Source organism: Montipora capricornis, chromosome 8, assembly GCF_036669925.1.
Source record: "Montipora capricornis isolate CH-2021 chromosome 8, ASM3666992v2, whole genome shotgun sequence".
In the NCBI taxonomy this organism is placed as follows: Eukaryota; Metazoa; Cnidaria; class Anthozoa; order Scleractinia; family Acroporidae; genus Montipora; species Montipora capricornis.
This window is the reverse complement of record NC_090890.1, coordinates 44,533,886-44,553,394: the sequence shown is the minus strand read 5'-3', so window position 1 is coordinate 44,553,394 and position 19,509 is coordinate 44,533,886. Positions and strand designations below refer to the sequence as shown.

The following is a 19,509-nucleotide window of genomic DNA, read 5'->3' as shown; positions in this document are numbered from 1 at the left end:
GAACAGGTCAATTTTTTGGGCTCGTGTGTTCCAGAGAAGGACTAGATGAATGAAATAAAGGAAATTTGTTGCCAAGAGGAAATTAATGGATTTATACTGAGTGTGACAAACTTAGTTAGTTATTTCCCATGCTGCAGTTTGGGTATTTCTGTCATCCGGGATTTGCTGGAGATCATTCACCATTTGTGCAAGCTAGGCGTAGGCTGATTCAACAGAGTCAAATCAATTACCCCCCCCCCCCCCACCCTCCCTAGTTTTACTTTCTTGTGGATGGCGTGTGTCCCCTCACCTTTGCTGGGATAATGTCTTCTATACTTGGGTATTTCCTAGGTTACATGCTGATTTTCAATAAACGGCCAAGCCCATCAGGGCTTGGCCAAAATATCCCACACATATATGGTATTATTTGTGTCCCAGCAAACGGAGCTGGCCCAGAGCAATGCCTTGCCAACAATATCAGTCAGACTGTATGGAGCATGAAGAATAAATGTGTATATTTAAGGCGTGCAGGTTGAAGACGCATAGCTATATGGTACATGTGAAGTGATGACGTGCTTCAACAATTTTGTTCAGCTCTGTGTGACAATATTAAAACTAGCATGAAAAGGAGGCAATTTTCCGTGATGAATGAGTCTACTTGTTGTCACAGGAAGCCCAACGGGAGAAATCGGAGTTGGGAGAGACAGACCTTACCACGATTTAAGCCGCCATTTTGACTACTGGGCAAGGCGAAAGGAATTTTCAATATCTGGATTAGGATACGATTTTTTTCTGATGAAAAAAAAAAAAAGGATTATGATTTCGCCGCTGAAGACAATGTAAACCATCAATCAGAAGTTACCTGGCTGCTTTCTAAATTTTTCCAAATATTCTTGGCGATGTTTTCGGAGAATTTTAAGCCTTGTTTACGAGGAAAATGTGGGAAAAATTAAAAACAAATGTATATAAGAACTTTTATAGTCTGCCAACGCAGACTTATTTCTCTCGGGGGAGAGAAACGACCGCCGGAAATGCGTCTGAGTTCGCAGGCTAGAACTTTTAGGGAAAGGCCGAAAATCCTTACAAATTGGTCTGTGTTATCTTACTGATTTACGTTCCGTTCTCAGTTTATGAACTTTTCAGAGGTAACATATCACGATACTTATTTGGCAATAGATCCTTATTCAGACATCGACAAATTATTTAACTGTGTCTACCCGTCATGGTATTGGCTTATATTCCGACAGTGATAATCGAATGAACTTATAACGAAAAAAGAAGGAAACATCTGCAGTTGAACAAGCGTAAACTGAGCGGCTCGAAATTTTCATTTCATTGGCATTCTACATCACGTGACATGCGTGACGTTGATTAGGTCGCGTGACAAAAGAAGTAATAAGACACCACGTGTTGTCACTTACGATCTTTAACATAAACGGACGACTCGACATACATTAGTGTTTAACGATGATGGCTTTTAAAATTCCATTTGAAAACACAACAACTTGACTATGGGAAAATCAGGAAGAGATTGTGAAATATGAGATGGCTATATGGGCACGCATTGTTCGCCAGTGAACAAGTGATGCAAAATCTAACCAAATTTATCAATGTATCCTTCATGGAAAGTGTACAAGGCAAAATTAATGTTTGCCTAATTTTGTGTCAAATTAACAAGTCTCAAAGTGACAGCTTTTGACTCAAACATTTGGCGTCATGTGAACAGTTTTAGATGTCAATTTCCTTGTCTGTAACGAAACCTCACATTTACCATTTAAATTAATGAAGATGGCTGAGAACATTTACTTGTTTAAAAATCTCGTTAAGTGAGCAAACATTACGTTTAGTTTGAGGCGCAAGCCTTTCAATGCCACCGCATAATGCCATATAATTTTCAACATTGGCGTTGGTTGTGTGGACAAGGAACAAGGAAGATTCTGACTGCATGCAGCTGCGAGTCAATAACATGGCGACTACGCCACAGCACTGGACTTTGTTTAACTACTTCCTGTTGCTTTTGTGGTTCATTCAGTTAAACAGCCAAGCTGACAAGCCTAAATTACGAATAGTCCTACTCTATCCGTTTTCGTCCTGTGATCAACTGATAACAACTGAGTTGCCATTCGCCTCGGCCTTCCTAGTTGCCGTTGATACAATAAACAACAATTCGATGGGGTTCAATTTCAACTTGTCGATTGACTGGAATGATACTCGATGCAGTGAATTGGTTGGAATCAAAGCCATGAGCGAGCAGTGGAAACGAGGTGTGCAGGCTTTTATCGGACCGGGAAACCAAAGTTATTGCGCTACTTCAGCCAGGATCGCAGCTTCATGGAATATTCCTATGATCTCCTATGTAAGTGATAAGAATTCAGTTTCCTGCAAATCTAACATGAGAGTAAAGGTCTGCAGGTCAGTTTAATTTTTTATAATGATGAATTGGAAGCAGAAGTGAATTTCGTAATCATTAAAATGAACTAGAGATTTTGGTTAATTGATAAATTTCCCTGAAATCCAAATTCCAATAAAACTGACAAAATTTAAAAAGAATGCGAATTTCGTCGGTTATATGGTACAGTGTTTGTACTCTTTAGTTTTTAACGAGAAAGCCCTGGATCTATTTCGCCGTTTAAAGTGAGGACAATCGAACCATGAACACTTGATATTTGTTTGTGCATTTTTTTAGTGATTATAGAATGTGGGCTCGTCTCTATGACAAGAGTATTTAATGTTTTTACACTTACAAAATGCTATACATGTAACACTGTACATCATAAGAAGAGCCTTTATTTCTTAGTCGTCGAAAAAAAAAAAAGTCAGGTGTTCACGGTTCAAGTGTCCTTACTGTAAGAGTGACCTCGTGAATTTGTAAATAACATACTGTTATTATCCAAGAAGGGAGATATGTCCAGAAATGCACACCAAGAAGGGGGTAGTTTCTAAAGAAACTGTGGTGCTGAGTCGGTGGGGAAGTAGTATACAAAAATTTGGTTTTATCAACGGAGTTGATAATGTAAATTAGCCACCGTACAGAGACCTGTCCTTACATCTAGGCGGCATCTGCGGCCTTTCCCTACACCTAGGTGCGACGGAAAGCCGCAAGAATCTGGAACAAAAATTCATCTTCCAAATCGGCACCCTTAATCCTCACGGTATTAACGAACGCTTTTCATTTATCTAATATATTCACGTTGCCATGTTACCACCAATAGCGTAGCTCCTACTCTACTATAAAAATAGGTCCGCAATGCGTACTTGGGGTCTTATGCTTAGCTTAACTCCATTCAGCCCTTACAGAATTTGGTACTACGGTCTCACTTTTACCATGCGTGATTGGTTCAAAATTTGCCATAACAATGCAGCAGTGAAATGAGTTCCTTAAGTATACTTGAAATTTCAGACCTGTTCAGAATTTTACATCGATGACTTGCCACTAAAATTTCTCTTAATGCCATTTGCACAGTTTAGACAACTCTTGCTGCACGCTACATCATCTCTATCAGTTATTTACCAGTAACAGAAGCACTAGATTGGCTAAGAAACAAACATGGCACTGTCATACATTCATATGATCTTATAAATGATCAAAAGAATGCTGAAATTCAACTAGAATTCTAAGATGAATCATCACTAGATGAGGCGTTCAATGAACAAGTACTCTCAGAGCTTGGTGCAAATCCCCACACTACTGGAAATCAGTCCATCACCAGTAACAATGTATAAACAGCCAAGAGAAATATCTGATGACCAATTACGTCGATCAGTTACATGTAGATCATTACATAATAAAAAAACGCAACCTAAAGCTTACAACAGGGTGCTTTCATGGACTAGAAATAAAATGAAAACCTCAACAGTCTGAACCAGTTTATTTGTTTATAACTGGAGGTGGTGGTGCTGGGAAAAGCCATTTCATTAAAACACTTTACCACACTGTAGTAAAAACCTATAGACATGCTCCAATGAATCCTGAGATTCCAACAGTGTTACTAGCAGCATCTACTGGAGTAGCAGTAATAAACATTGATGGTACACACAGCATTAGCAATACCTAAAAATACAGGTGATGATGTGGAGGAAAATCCAGGTCCTATAATGTTTGACATCATTGATCCAACAACCACTGTGTTCGCTGACTCTAGTCAAGGAAATGAAGCAACCTTTGGTGTGAATGCTGGAAGCAATATGTAGCAATGCCACATACTGCTATGATATACCACCAAATACAAGATATTAGTTTGTGGGCTAATTCTACTTTGAACAATATTTTGGTTATTGGAAATAATCTATACAGTTCTATAACATGTTCTGTGCCAACAAATGACTATTTGCTGATAACTGATGTTTCAGACATGGTTTCAATATTTGATAAAGTGTATTCATTACAATATACACCCTTTTAATAAGTCTAATATATGCCGTTTTCCGCTAATGACGTCAAACTCATGCGTTTAAAATTCATTCAGAAATGTACAAAGGTTTCAAAAAAGAAAAGAAATCAGAAAGGTTTTAGGCCTTTGTACATTTCTAAATAAAATTTGAAAGCAACAGTTCGACGTCATTAGCGGAAAACGGCATATACTAGACTCATTAAAAGGGTGTATAGTGAGTCATTTACTGGAAGTTTGTTCATGACATCAAACATTGGTCCATATATGTCTCTTAGAAATTCACTTCTAGGGGTATTTTCAAACCCTCAACGGAATTACAATTGTTGTTTGTTAACTAATGGCATCAATACACTATTTTGCAATAAATACACTTTATCAAGTATTGAAACCATGTCTGGAACATAAGTTAACAGAAAATAGTCATTTGTTCGCACAGGACATCTTATAGAACTGTATAGATTATATCCAATAACCAAAATATTGTTCAAAGTAGAATAAGTCCACAAACTAATATCTTGTATTTGATGGTATAATACCAGGAAGTGACATTGCTACACATTACTTTACCAGCATTCACACCAAAGATTGTTTCACTTCCTTGACTAGAGTCAGCGGACACAGTGGTTGTTGGATCAATGATATCAAATATTGTAGGACCTGGATTTTCCTCCACATCATTTGCTTGCCTTATAAGCAATGGGATATAACCATTGTAGCACATCATTTGTGCAAACCAAAACATCACCTCATTACACGACTTGTAATGTCCAACAACTTGTTTTAATGTTGGCGAGTAAAACACATTTAAGTAAAACATCATAAGCATCGTATTCCAAAATCGCCCTCGCACACCTGAAAATGCATCCTTGACTTTCACAAAATTGTTGTGACAGCCGATCCTTGACCGCTTTTGTTCGATTGTTGTTCCCATGCTGGCGGCTAGTAGCAGACAACAGTATTCTTTGAGAGTGCAAAACTCTTATTCAATGCCACTATTTTTTAGAGTACAATAACTCTTTCAGTTTGGGATGAAACCCACACCGACATTTCAAGCCGATAAAGACTGGTTTGTGATAGCTTGTGAGATACTTGTGAGGTATGTGGCGCGCAATGGATTTCGAGCCAATGAATGTGGGCTTGCGAAAGCGTCTTAGCTTCAGTGCAATCCGCACTAAACACAAGCCGAGTCTAAATATGTTGGCTTGCGAGAGTAAACAATTCCCGTATCGATTCCACTCAGCGACGTCACCTGGATGAAATAACAAAGAACAAACAAGGCAGGCTAGGATAGTTAATTTTCGAAATGAAAGAAAGAAAACCAATCTGAAACAGCACGACAGATCAATTTTGAAACACAAATAACTTACCTTACAACTAATTTGCGACGGAAAACTCTTCAAATTTTTCCCAAAACAGGGAAAACGACCGCAGATTTATTTGCAAACAACGGACGCTAGAAGCAATGAAAACAATGATCTCGCAATTACTAGTACCCAGTCTACAAGCCAGACTGTCACGTGTGTTCTCGTCCTCAAAGTGACAAACTGACAATATCTGCCTCTGACTTAGGGGTCTTTATGCATAATGCATAAGACCCCAAAAACTACACGTAATCCACTATTCCTCGATTCGGTCTGACGAAGGGCTAACGCTCGAGACGTCTTAAATAAAAAAGCTTTTAGTCTCTGTACGGTGGCCAATTTACATTATCAACTCCGTTGATAAAACCAAATTTTTGTTATCATCCAACACGGGCCTATAAAACTCTCCATCCTAGCTGAAAGTTCCAAATCTTGAGCGTTTAAGGTGGGTCAATGTAGTTCCACCACTTTCGACATTGTTCAAGCAACGTTTTTATTAGAAGGATTGGCACAACAACGCTGTATCCGTATTACCAATGTTATGGTACAATGTGAAACGCCAATTATTGCTTAACAAGATACGGTCATTGTGATGTAATAAGTCACCGTGGCAACAGGAAATCCCTATAAAAACACTCTTTAATTTGTCTTTAGTTGCTCATATCTCAAAAACGAACTTGGTGACCACCCCCATTTTTTATTGCTGGAAAGTGATAAGAAGGAGCCACCTTACATGTGTGATTTTGTTAAGGTGGCTCTGATTCCGCTGCATAGAATTTTTTTTTAACATTGCAGAACGTTTTATGTTGGCCTTCGATCTTGTCGTCCCTTTCCAGCAATAAAAATTGGCGGTCACCGGGTTCGTTTTTGAGATATGAGCAACTAAAGCCAAAATAAAGGGTCGTGTCGTACCTCATTGAAGGGGCTTCAGGATTGGCCAAAAGAACAATAGAACGAACAAAGATAACAATGGATTTAGCACAGAAAACAATAGAAAGTACGACACTAGACAGCCAATGAAATGTAATGTTCAACAAGAGGTACGACCCTACCCAAAATAAAGGTTGTTTTTGCTGGGCTTTCCCGTTGCCAAGGTAACTTATTTAAGTCCCCATAATGATCGCATCTCGTTTGGAAGTAATCGGTGTTTCACATGGTACCATAAGATTGCTGTTACGCGATACAGTGTCGTAGCGTCACCATTCTAAAGAGAGTATCTCTTTCAAAGTGTTGAAACTGGCTTGAGCCACCTTAGGCGCCAAATAGAATTCCCCTCCGCTTGTCGTCTGAGCTTATTGGGTATTTCTCGATTATTATTTCATCTCATTTTCAAGTTTAATGTGGGCGAAGTATCCTTAAACTCAGTGAATGAATAAAAATGTCATTAAGAGTCATTAAGAGTCATTAAGAGATTCACTTGGCCGCGTTTGAATATGTTCACAGAACTGAGTTGTCAAAATCCTAAATCTGATAATTTGACGTTGTTTTCCAGAGTACGAAAAAGTTTGGGAATGGACGCAAACAAAAAAGAGTGTCGCAAGAGCAGCACATTCAACTATTTCCTTCTTTAATTAATTTAAATCAATTATATTATTGTTTTGTGGCAATGCCGTTACCGTATTTTTCGTCGTCTCCTGTCAACCAAAATCAAGACTCGGATGGCGACTCACACAGAAACTCTAATGGAAAAACAGAAGTTTTTAACTTTTTAACCCTTGAGACTTCATCACTGAGGTGGCTAACCCTTCCTGCAAGTAGGCTCAAACGTGTGAGCCATGGGGAAAATGCGCTCATTTACAAGTTTGGGACGACTGATTAAAAACGTTTTTTTGAATTCCATTGACCCCTCCATTGATTTTATGGTTATTCATTTGACTTGTATTACACCCGTAAATAATAAATGAAATGACAATTCGATTCCCTTTGCTTTTTGTCTTTTTTTGTTATGGTTGTTGTTGCTGTTTTTTTTTTTCAGCGTATTCGTGACTGATCTGTTTTGTCTTCAATTTATTGTATTAGTTTTGTGACGAAGATGTTGTTTCGGACAAAACTCTATATCCTACATTTGCTCGGACTCGACCTCCAAACGCGCAGCTCAGCAAAAGCATCCTTGCCGTCTTAAACCAATTTTCTTGGAAAGTTGTAGCTATAGTCTACTGCAACGACAGCTGCTTCAGCCAGAAATCCTGGAAAAAAACTAAGGAGGACATGAAGAACACCTTTGAGAGCAATGGAGTTAAGGTTTCTTACGAGGCTACGATGCCAATGGAACACGAGCAGGCAGAATTTGATCATCGTTTGGACGAAATAAAAAGAAAAGCTCGAAGTGAGTAGTGTAGCTTAATAAATAAAAGTTATCATGGGTTTACATAGAGATTAGAATAAACTCTTTAAAATAATTCCATTTCCGCTTCCTTCAGTGATTTCAAAAGCAAATCCCAAGATCGCAAGTCTTCTTTGAATGCCTGCGTAATGGCACGAGCATGTTTATTTTGTATGTGTACATGTGTCCTTCCTCTTTAAGCTGGATTTGGTCCATCAGCATAACTGGTCACCCAGTGAATGAAGTGGCAAGGACCATTTTAGAATGCGAAATGTCTAGCAATATTTGTATTTGACTCAAACAAGTAAATCCGTACAAGTAAATAAAAACTTTAATCACTTACTGAGGTAAAAACGGATTCATGCAACCTGAGAGCGGATTTTACGTGCAACATACACACGTTGCCAACTTTACGACTATTCTCAATAGTTTGTCTGCTCAAATGTAGTCAAATTACCCAGGACATGATGTGATAGGTGAACGTTTAAGATTTCTGGATTTCGGAGGAAAAAATCAATCGCTGCCTTCGCCCACGATCTTCTGATCACTTCAGTTCTTAGTATTTCTTGTCGTATTTTGGAGGAAGTTGTCGTTGACGTTGTGTTTCTTATTGAAAAAATCAAAAAGTTTCGCTTTTGATATTTGCTTTGCAGTCATTATATTAGCCGCGAATCCTGAGTACGCCCCCGCATTCATGGTCAGCGCCAGGAGAAAGGGAATGACCAATGGAGATTACGTTTATATTGTGAGCACGCTCTCTGAGATATACCTCGGGCATGCCTTGGATTACTGGTGGGGAGGAATCAGTGGAACTGTCAATCAGACTGAAGCCAAGATGGCCTGGAATTCAGTGCTTACACTAGTTCCCAATCCTTTTAATGTTACCAAGTATAAAAAGTTCCAGGAACAAGTGGTTGCTAAGCTAAATGATTTTCCTCATCGAATAAACCAGACACAAGAGAATGTAAGAGCATTTTTTCAGTTTCTACGATAGCTTTCCGAGATAACGCTGTTAAAGGAGACCTCTACTCTTATGACCATCTATTTTATTATAAGTAAATAAACTTTGAAAAAATGCAACAATTTGATACCATGAACGTGCTGCATTGACAAGTACTAGACGCCATAATACTTTGTATTTTAACGAAAGCATGACGAGAAGTTCATTTTTGATTCTTGATTTTCGGGGTTTTTTTTCTTTTGCTTCTTTCTGTAGACTCTACACTACGCTGCTTATTTGTTCGATGCTGTTTATCTCTACTCCCTTGCTCTGAACAAAACTATTTCAGCTGGCCAAGATCCACGCGATGGAGTTACAATTTTCAGTAACATCAAAGGGACCGATTTCGATAGTAAGTGGACCAACTTGTGACAACAACAGCACAGATTTAATCATGACCTCAGCCCTTGTAAACTACTGTCATTTCTTTTAAGGTTTAATTTATCTTCGGGTTGTTAATTTGCTTTGTATCTTGGCAAACTTTCTGCCTGTTTATATCCCCCTTTTTGTAAAAGGCAGATATATCACAAACGCGGAATCCCATACATATTATATTAGATTGCCTCTGTCGAACTTTGGAAATGAATCTTGGGCACAAGAGACTAAGAAAATATGTATCAAAATCACAGAATTCGTTGATAGAAGAGAAGAGAGACCCTGGGAACGAGGTTGCGCTCCAACCCCCTACTGCTCTAGATCTTGCAAAAGCCTGTCCAGGTTGTAAGCATATGTTTCTTACCCAGATTGACTTTGTCAGCTATCTGTGGTCTCATCGTCTACAAGTATGATGTCATGCTCATCTTCAATTCGTTTACAAATGGAGAACAATGACAACAATAACAATTTATAAGGGAAACATCGGTGATCTGAATATTGCGTTTCTGTTTGCGGTTGCGGTTGAGGTTGAGGTTATGTTTCTGTTTGCGTTCATTAAATTAGTTAATGAATTTCATTATGGAAATAGGTATCACTGGATTTCACGTACATGTTGACGACAACGGAGATGCAGAATTCAACATGGTACTCCTTGACTTCGATGTAAAAACAAGTGGTGAGTGCGCTAAAACAAAGCCGGTTTGATATAAAATTATGTTTCGTTGATTAACATTTAATTCGTTATTGACCTTTGATTTTATTTGATTTTTCGCGTGATTGACAGTCGATGGCGTAATAGCTAAGTAAGTTGATCTTTCAGTTAGAATGACACATTTTAAGAAACGCGAAATAAGAGACAAAGGTCAACACCCGTTTTGTATCTTACGTTGAACATCGCTAACCTGTAGTTTTTTAATGTCCGATCTGCTGACCTGTTTTGCTGACCTGTGAATACTGAAATAAGTTTGACTGGATATCGCCACAGAAGTAAGTAGCTTTTTGTAACCGTTTGAATTTTGAGAATTATAATTTCCCATGCAATTTCATGAATCACTCGCATTAGGTTTCAATTCTCTCGAATTTTGTATCTTTCTTATAGATCGAATAAAACAACATAAAGACTATACGATTCCGTATCCAGTCATTCATCCGATAACCATTTTCCCTTGGAACAATTATGTTAACTTTGCTTGCCAGTTTTGCTTTGAAGTTTTCTGGAAGAAAAGAAAATTGCCAAATATTCTTGCATTGTTTTCGTCAGAAATGAAGGCAGTAGGTGACTTTCTGGTGGATAGGTCGGGAAAGGAAATATTGCGCCTTTTCCCCGGTATTAACATATCGTGGTCGGAAGATGGTCGGCAGACATCTCCACCTGCAGACGCGCCTATTTGTGGATTCAATTTTGAGTTCTGTCCCGTCCCTTCCCCAAGTAAGTGACCATAATATGTTTTTCGAGTGAAGGTCAATTTTGTGCATTGAAGGCTTTCGTACACCCTGCCATGCTGCGTCCTATCACGTTTTGAAAACGTCGAATTAAATGACTTATATCCATTTGATTACTTAGATATCGGCCCTTCAAACAGTATAGGCCAGATTGTGGAGCAATCCTAGCCTCGGGTTTTTAGTAAATTCAGTAGTATGTTTGGTGGGGGACATTATCATCCCACCTTGAATGAACAGATAGCAAAATTGAAATCAGCTCTGATTAATATAACAGTAAATTAAAGTATCTTACATTAAAAATTTCGAAATTCATTGAAAGCTTTCACTACGTGCCTAACTTACCATCAGACATCTTCAGTACCAGAACACCTGCCAAAACAGGCGTAAAAACTTGCCAAACCTCAGTCTCATTTTTCTAGTCTCAATGAACACGATTTTCAAGCTTACCTACTAAGTTATATTCCCTTGTCTGCGCACTTAGTGAGGTAATGAGAAATCCATCTTTGTATTTAATTTGCACAGGTGGTGGGATGAGTTTCACCAGAAAGTTGTCATCATTTGTTTTCACATCACATAATTTGCAGGTCCATCCAAGCGTGCAGATACCAATGTTCATATAGCCATTGCTGTTGTAGGCTCTGCTCTTATTATCGCATGCTCCGCTTTGCTTATCTTCTATGGCAGGTAAAGAGAAAACTCAATTTCCTTTTACAGCCGGCAATTTGCATTTTTACTGCGATCTTCTTTTGCTCAGCTGACCAAATACTTCTTCTCGTGAACTTGTAACTTTAAAGAGTCTTGGCCCCAAAAGAAACTTTAAGACTCGAAGAAGAAGAGCTCCATTGCAGCCCTTAAGTTATTTTTAGATGAAACAGAGAAAAAAATGTTTCCCAAGACATCAGCTATATAGAGGTAGCAGGCGAGCTTGATCAATTGGGAAAAGGTATAAGTAGTGACCATGGCAACGCAAGCTAATTTGTGTTGATGAACTTGTCTTTCGTTATCCCTTTGTAAAATTCAAGTACAACACTGCATTTGTTCTTCTTGTGGTGTGTATTTCTGACTAATTAAACTAATTTTCATTTGGATCCGGCAGGAAATACTCATTTGAAAGAGAACTCGCAAACCAAATTTGGAAAGTCACTTACGAAGACATTGTCAGACGTTCTACTATGGGACTCGGCGTGTCAAGAATCTCAAATATGAGTGAGGTATAAAAACTCGGCATAAATTAGCTCAATAAATGTCAGTTAAATCTTCCTAAGTTAATCTCGGGGAACGTTCTTGCCAATCAGAGACAAAATCGAAACCAACCCTGGTTTTCTCACACACATTTTCCCGCGTTCACTGCGGGTTTCATGCACGAAATCGATTTGCGTAATGATTAGTTCCGCTCGTTTAATTTATTTTCCTGTTTCCATTTGCCAACGACCATTTGGCCTTTCACGATGTACAAATTAAAGCCCATCTATCAAGAAGAACCTACCGTAAATATTTTGGCTGATTTCTCAACCAATTTCAAAAGATATAAGTGTCCATTGTTCTTTCAGTTGAACACGATCGGCGGACCGCAAACGGCTAGTAGTATCACATTGGGAACATACAAGGTTTGTTTTTCCTTTAAAGACAGATGTGTACATAAGGTGCTTATTTACAGCCCTAACTTCTGTTCATATTACCTACCATGGGACGATAAATATAGTCGGAAATGTTTTCATATTAAATTTACTGATACCGCTCTATAAAATGTAGAAAAGACGCAATCGCATTTGCAGAGTATAAGCTATAATTGGAGTTGAACAGGCTAGAATGTAAGAAATGAGTTAAAGATTTCCTTCTTTACTGGTTTTTTTTTCCAGTTTTTTTCCTTCAGAACGTAACTTACCGCCGAGTGAACGATAATCTGAAGTGCCTTAAATTAATTTCGTTTTCAGTCTCGATGAATTCGGAACTGGACTGTTCGAACTTCGAAGATCAAAATATAAATAACTATTTCTAGAATAACCATTAATTGCTTATCCCTCCTTTTTATTCACTTCATTTGAAATTTCTTTATACTTGTTATGCAACCTTATTATTGCTCAGCAGTTGTTTTAGTCGATTTTGATTAATCATTACTTTATTCAAGTGTTTTTTGTATGAAACTTTTAGACATGACCCTCGGTTTTTACAGGGAAATCCCATAGTTATAAAAAGAGTGGAGAAAGATCAAATTGATTTGACAAGAACAGTCCTGCTTGAGTTGAAACAGGTGGGAAACATAGCAGGTTTGCTTTTTACTAGTAAAAAGTCACATTAGAAAATAATTTATAGCCAATGTATAGAGACCTCAAATCCATTAAGAGTACGAACTTTAAATGATCTCATAAAAATATTTAGTATATACTCACCCAGTGATCTTGGTGTTTCAAGCAATCTGATTGGTTCGCTATCTCGGCGTAATTAACAATTATTCTTTGAAATGGAGATGAATAGTGGTAGAATATTTACCGAGCCGCAAAGCGGCGAGGTAAATATTCTGCCACTTTTCACCGAGATTGAAAAGAATAATTGTTTTAGTATATACTCACGAAGTGATCTCACCAACAAATTGCAGAAAAAACCATCCAAAGTCGATTTAATTGGAATTTCAATTCATGCGTGGAAAATGTGCAAGCGCGGGGACAAAGCATGCGCGAAAGTGTTCAAACATGGCAAATCTAAATAACCTTCGTCACAAACAGCAAAATGGTCATTTAGCACCGTTTTGTTTAAATCAGCAATCTAAATCGAAAGTCTGATTGTTAAAACATTTTCACCGTTCGATCAAAGCTTTTGAGGTTCATTTGAAATGGAAATCAGTTGAAAGTGCAGTTGATAAAGGATCCACATGAAATGGTGGCTCTAATTGAGGTGAGCGTTAGTTTGTTGTAAAATGACCCGTCTTGTTTCCTAGCAACCATGTGGAACTTTCTTAAACATTTTTTAATTCCTGGATTTCAGTAAGAAATTCGTTTTGGTGGGCGACCAGCCCTACAAGAAAGAATTACTCCCAGCATAGGCAGCCGAAGCTCGCGTCACTACAGACAACCGTTGAGAATTTAAACGCGTTATAAGACTTTGTATGAGAAATAAAATACCGTCGATTATGAAGCCTAAAAAATGCTCAATTTAACGTTCATTCAATAAAATGAATAAAAATGACTCACCCCTGGTGTATTCTTGTGCCTTTTGGAGCTTATTTTACCGTTTCGGAAAGTCCGTGTTTTCAATGTTCTAAGACGAAGTCAAGACTGCACACTATTTTTTCACGCAAAGCTAAAGCCACATCATTTGCGAACCTCCGTGAATGTTTCGTCGTCAAAAATCCCCACGCACTTGGCTGGAAATGAGCATTTCTGCTTCGATTCCACGATAGCTGATAAATTTAACAGCTGCTGATAACCGAACAGGACACGGAGCCGACCACGGACCGGAGCCGAGCGCGCACCGGTGGCTCAGTTGGTTGAGCACCGGGCTGTCACGCAGTAGGTCGTGAGTTCAACTCCGGCCGGACAAAGGGGTCACTCAGGGTCTTCAAATAACTGAGGAGAAAGTGCTGCCTTTGTAATTACATCTGCAAATGGCTAGACTCTCTAGTCTTCTCGGATAAGGACGATAAGCCGGAGGTCCCGTCTCACAACCCTTCAATGTTCATAATCCTGTGGGACGTAAAAGAACCCAAACACTTGTCGCAAAGAGTAGGGCATGTAGTTCCCGGTGTTGTGGTCTGTCTTCTGTGATGTATCATGGTTGGGAGGGTAAATGCTCGGAGAAATTAGCTACACCAAGCTACTCTAAAAATCCGAGGATAAATAAAGATATATGATATGATATATGATATGATACGGAGCTTGGGTCCCGGGTCAAATTAACTCCACCCGATGAGGTACATGTACAACACTTACCCCATCCCCACAGCGGCTTCTCGAAAAGCTCGATGGTTACGAGAAGCCGCCGTGGTGATGGGGTGAGCATTATTCACTCCCTACGGAGTGAATAATGCTTGATCCAAACAAAACAAAATGGCCGCGTAAACTCGCCAGCATTTATGAATCGGAAATATTGAGAATACAAGATGATGCTGTGCTACAAAAGACAAAGAAGGCCTGAAAGTTTTCAAAGGTAAGAGAAGAGTTCATACTTTTGCCAACCAGTGTTTGACTTCGTTTTTCCAGATAATTATTGCTGAAAATTAAACAATCTTCACGCCACTGAACAATTTGTTTCACTCGAAGTAATTCTCTCTTGTAGGGTTGGTCGCCCACCAAAACGAATTTCTTACTGAAATCCAGGAATTAAAAAAAATGTTTAAGAAAGTTCCACATCGTTGCAAGGAAACAAGACGGGTCATTTTACAACAAACTAACGCTCACCTCAATTAGAGCCACCATTTCATGTGGATCCTTTACCAACTGCACTTTCAACTGATTTCCATTTCAAATGAACCTCAAAAACTTTGATGGAACGGTGAAAATGTTTTGACAATCAAACTTTCGATTTAGATTGCTGATTTAAACGGTGCTAAGTGACCATTTTGCTGTTTGTGACGAGGATTTTAACGAAGGTTATTTAGATTTGCCATGTTTGAAGCTTCTGTAAACACTTTCGCGCATGCTTTGTGACCGAGGTCACCGTTTTTCACTATACGGACCGACCCTTAGCTGGTGAATAACTTATTTAATTTTATTCCTGTCTCTCCCTTCCTCTCTGAAAGCAATTTTTAAATCGCTGACTCGCATCGCACTTGATAACGAATGTAGTATTAAAGCCATTTGCAACCTGGACGTTTCAAAGAGAAATATTTTTATTTCAATTCTATTTCCAAGCCTCTTGTCTAATAAAAAGTAACTTCTGTATGTAAACGGATTCGGTGTCAAAAAATGGAAATTAATGGTCGAGGACAAAAACTCTCCAAGAGTTACCGTGCTCGTGGGCAGAGATACGAAAATCCGGACCGCACGAAGAACCAATCAGATTGCAGGATTCAATACCGTGCCCTCTCGGAAAAAAATTAATATATTTATATTTTTTTGGCTACAACTTGGGTCACCTTTACCCAAAGGGCAGCAAATTATCCGTAAAACTGTTTCTGTCACCAGATGGGCTCCCATGAGTAGGAGCGAGTAACTCCCATACTAAGCCTACGTCACGGCATCTTTACAGACCAATCTATTTTTGAACTACCTTTGCCGCAAAACAACAAAGGCAGTTCCGGTTCGGTGACGCTATGGCGTCAACTTAGTTTTCTGTGATTGGTCATCGGGCTCCTGCGGGAGTCTCATTCTCGGGAAATTCAATCTAAGAAATAATCGGTCTGTGAAAACGCCGTGACAGGAATATACGGGAGTTGCTAACTCCTAGTCATGGGCTTGTGTTCTTATCCAGGCAGTTGGAGTGGATTGAAAACAAGTCTCTGATAGGAACTCCACCTCTTTCTTCCCTAGGTTTTATTGACATTTCCGTTCATCAGCCGAGAAATTATTTTGGATTAAGTAAATTTGTTTTTGTACAGATTCGAGACGTGCATCACCTTAATTTGACTAAGTTCTTTGGCGCATGCGTGGACGCCCCCAATATCTGTATTCTCACAGAGTTTTGTTCAAGGGGAAGCTTGCAGGTAAATAATGAGATAAAATATGTCGACCCCAAGTTTTGCTTGCCGAGGTCAAATATCAGAACCCCAACCCCACCCCGCATCTCTACTCTTTTTTTCTCGCCCTATTTTTCACGCGGCCAAAATATCATAATTCTCATAACTGATGATTTAGATGGATCAATGACGGTTTGACTTCTCGATAGGCTAAGGCCTTGTATTTTCTCCAAAACCATTTAAGCCAAAATGAAACAATTATTTCTTAGACTTTTTATAGTAGATTGCACTGTGTGGTGTTATCGCGAGGAGAGCATGTTGGCTGAAAGCGACGGAAAAAATTGGTCTTATCCACTGAAACTTGTTTGCAAACTTATTAACAGGGGGTTCCGGAAAGTGAAAAGCAATCTGGGTGTTCTTGGAGAATATTGCCGCTGCTGAAAAGTTCCATAATGTATCAGTTACAGAACAACATACTTTATTCGAACTACCGACATTCAAGAAATTGGACTATTTTTTCTTTACAATTTATTTATTTATTTGGTTAGTCATTTATTAGTATTAGAGATATTTATGAATTCTGTAAATTTGTTTTCTTTTCTTGTACAGGGGATAATCTTAAACGAAGAAATAAAATTGGATACCATATTCGTTCATTCTTTCATGATGGACATCGCAATGGTAAAATACTTAATTTGTATATGTAATAGGACTACATGCTGTCCAATTTGAAAATAATTGGATGAAAAAAATTCTTAGGGCAGCCAAAATTGTCTGAAAACCTATAACCAAGTTGTAACCAAGTGTATTCTTGGAGGTGTTTTAGTTTTGGTTTTTGCCTCTCAAGTTAGCAAGCTATTCTTCTCGCAACGTAGGAAATCGCTCATTTGCGGTGATATCGCTGAAAAAGTCCTGAGGAATCGAAAACTTTGGCAAATTCCGCCATTGTCACTACTACAAACAGAGACAACAGCGCTGGCGCTATGCTTTGTGCTGATTGGTCAGTTTCTATTACCTATTGCATTTTCTGGGATTTGATTGGCTTAGACAAACTGTCCTATGTTTTCTAAATTGGACAGTTTGCCTGTTTTTAAAGGAAACCCTTTCTGAAACTATCCAAATTAATCCTTAATTTGACAGTTTTAAAAAATTAAAGAATAATAGCTAATGACAATTGCGGATTAACTACCAGCTATATAATTAAGCTTGTAATTATCATTGCTATCATGATACAAACCCTTCTTTCCTTTTAGTGTGTCAGGAGGCGTTTTTACAGACCGAGTTGTTTTATAGATTGATTTTCCCGAAGGTTTTTAACCAGACTTTTTCAGCCAATCACAAGTATTGCAGGAGAGATTATTACCAATGGTATTAAGAATGGTCACTTGCGCAATCTTATTGAAGAACTCATCTAAATTAAATATGGCTTGATCTGTGAAATGCCTGTTACATAGAACTAGAAGGGAGTTTAAGGACTTTTGCGCCCAAAATGTTCCCTCGAACAGATTTTTTTTAAATTTGCCAGGCAGAAAGGCAATGATCTACTTTTGCCAAAATGTCAAAAATATGGGGGGTCACCGTGCTTGTTTTGGAGATCATGAAGTGCACTTTTAGAAGCTTGCGTTATTTTAAGACGATCTTAGTTTACAACTGTCAGCAATAAAAAAGTTACATTAGTGAAATTTAGATCAGGTAAACGTACTCAATTCAAAATAACTAATATAACCAAATAAACTTTTGCAGCTGATGTCTTTTTCTGTGGTGAAATAGACTTTGAAAAACGATACATATTAGTCTATGAAAAAAAGAATTAAGGTCGCACGAGAGCATAAAAGGCGAAATATTTGTAACTTCTCACATACACTTTTTTTATGTTAAAATGGACAAAATCAAGAAAGGAAGTGATCTACGGAAACAAAAATGAGGGTCCCCGCGCATTCAAGAAAGTAAAATCGCTGCGAAGTTGTCAAAGCGATTGTCTATGCGCACTGTCACGTCATTGCGTGACATTTCTGAGAAGACCTGGGTCCACAGCTATCCCACGATGCCACATACTTTCACGTTCCATCCTTGTGGAAAATGTTTGCGTCTTTAGCATCGTGTTTACCTTCGTGCTTTGCGATGCATGACGTGTGCGTGCTTCACATGCGCGAAAAAATGCGCAGTGGCAATGGGCGCGAACGTCCTTAAGAAACGACGACGGCTACGGCTATGGCTACGAAAACGCTGAAAAACAATAACAGCGTTGGTTAAAAGAGGAAAGAGAATTGTGCCGCACGTGTGGCACGCATTTTTGTTTCTGTACTCCGCATAACAACGTGAAGTCACCAAATTTGAGCTTTTAATGACAACATGAGCGTAGAAATGCGAATCTTTTTACTCTGAAACCGCTCGTATAAATTTAGTTAGAGCGAAAGGTTCTTTTTTTTCCCTGCAGGGTATGCAGTATCTGCATAGTGTTGATATCAAGTTCCACGGTCATCTCACGTCCTCCAACTGTGTGGTCGATAGCCGCTGGGTTTTAAAGATCACTGACCACGGGCTCAGAGAGTTCAAATCTTCCAACGATTTGCTGAGTGCAAGGCGTGCTAACTATGAGTTAGATTACTCAAGTATGCAGATATGTCCAGAAATACCCCTAATTAGATGCTCGCGGTTGTCCAGGGTAGAAGGGTCACTCGCCTTCCCGAGCTACCTTGGGCGAGGCAACCTTTTCTTACATTTGCTTATAAAACGCGGCGAAACCGTTTATATGAGAAAAAAAATAGTTGGCTCGGCCAGAAGGGTGACCCGCCTAGCCGGGCCAACTTTTTTCACTTTGTCTCACCTAGCCGGGTCAACCCGGTCAAGGCAAGATAACGAGAGCATGCGCGAGCGCTGTCTTCCCAGTCTCCTGATGATCGAAATTGAGGCGGGCAGCTGTTGACTCGGGCAAAAGGGTCAGTTTTTTTCCTCATGTAAACACTCGCTAAAGTTGACTCGGCTGGGAGGGTGACTCTTTTACCGGAGAAAAATTTACTCCAGCT

The 19,509-nt window shown here is 38.9% G+C and overlaps 1 protein-coding gene across 1 annotated transcript in view; it reads left to right on the top strand.

Annotated features, from left to right (window-relative positions):
- Positions 1–1,427: 1,427 nt before the first annotated feature.
- The window catches only part of LOC138060163 (atrial natriuretic peptide receptor 2-like), a 30,575-nt gene continuing 12,493 nt past the window's right edge, over positions 1,428–19,509 (top strand). Inside the window, exons 1-13 of the mRNA XM_068905888.1 lie at positions 1,428–2,335; positions 7,751–8,057; positions 8,708–9,018; positions 9,271–9,406; positions 10,019–10,105; positions 10,691–10,858; positions 11,457–11,556; positions 11,969–12,083; positions 12,423–12,479; positions 13,046–13,123; positions 16,406–16,510; positions 17,093–17,164; positions 18,921–19,095. Of these exons, the coding sequence (XP_068761989.1) occupies positions 1,925–2,335; positions 7,751–8,057; positions 8,708–9,018; positions 9,271–9,406; positions 10,019–10,105; positions 10,691–10,858; positions 11,457–11,556; positions 11,969–12,083; positions 12,423–12,479; positions 13,046–13,123; positions 16,406–16,510; positions 17,093–17,164; positions 18,921–19,095 (2,122 nt within the window). The 5' untranslated portion in view covers positions 1,428–1,924. The remainder of the gene's footprint in view (positions 2,336–7,750; positions 8,058–8,707; positions 9,019–9,270; positions 9,407–10,018; positions 10,106–10,690; positions 10,859–11,456; positions 11,557–11,968; positions 12,084–12,422; positions 12,480–13,045; positions 13,124–16,405; positions 16,511–17,092; positions 17,165–18,920; positions 19,096–19,509) is intronic.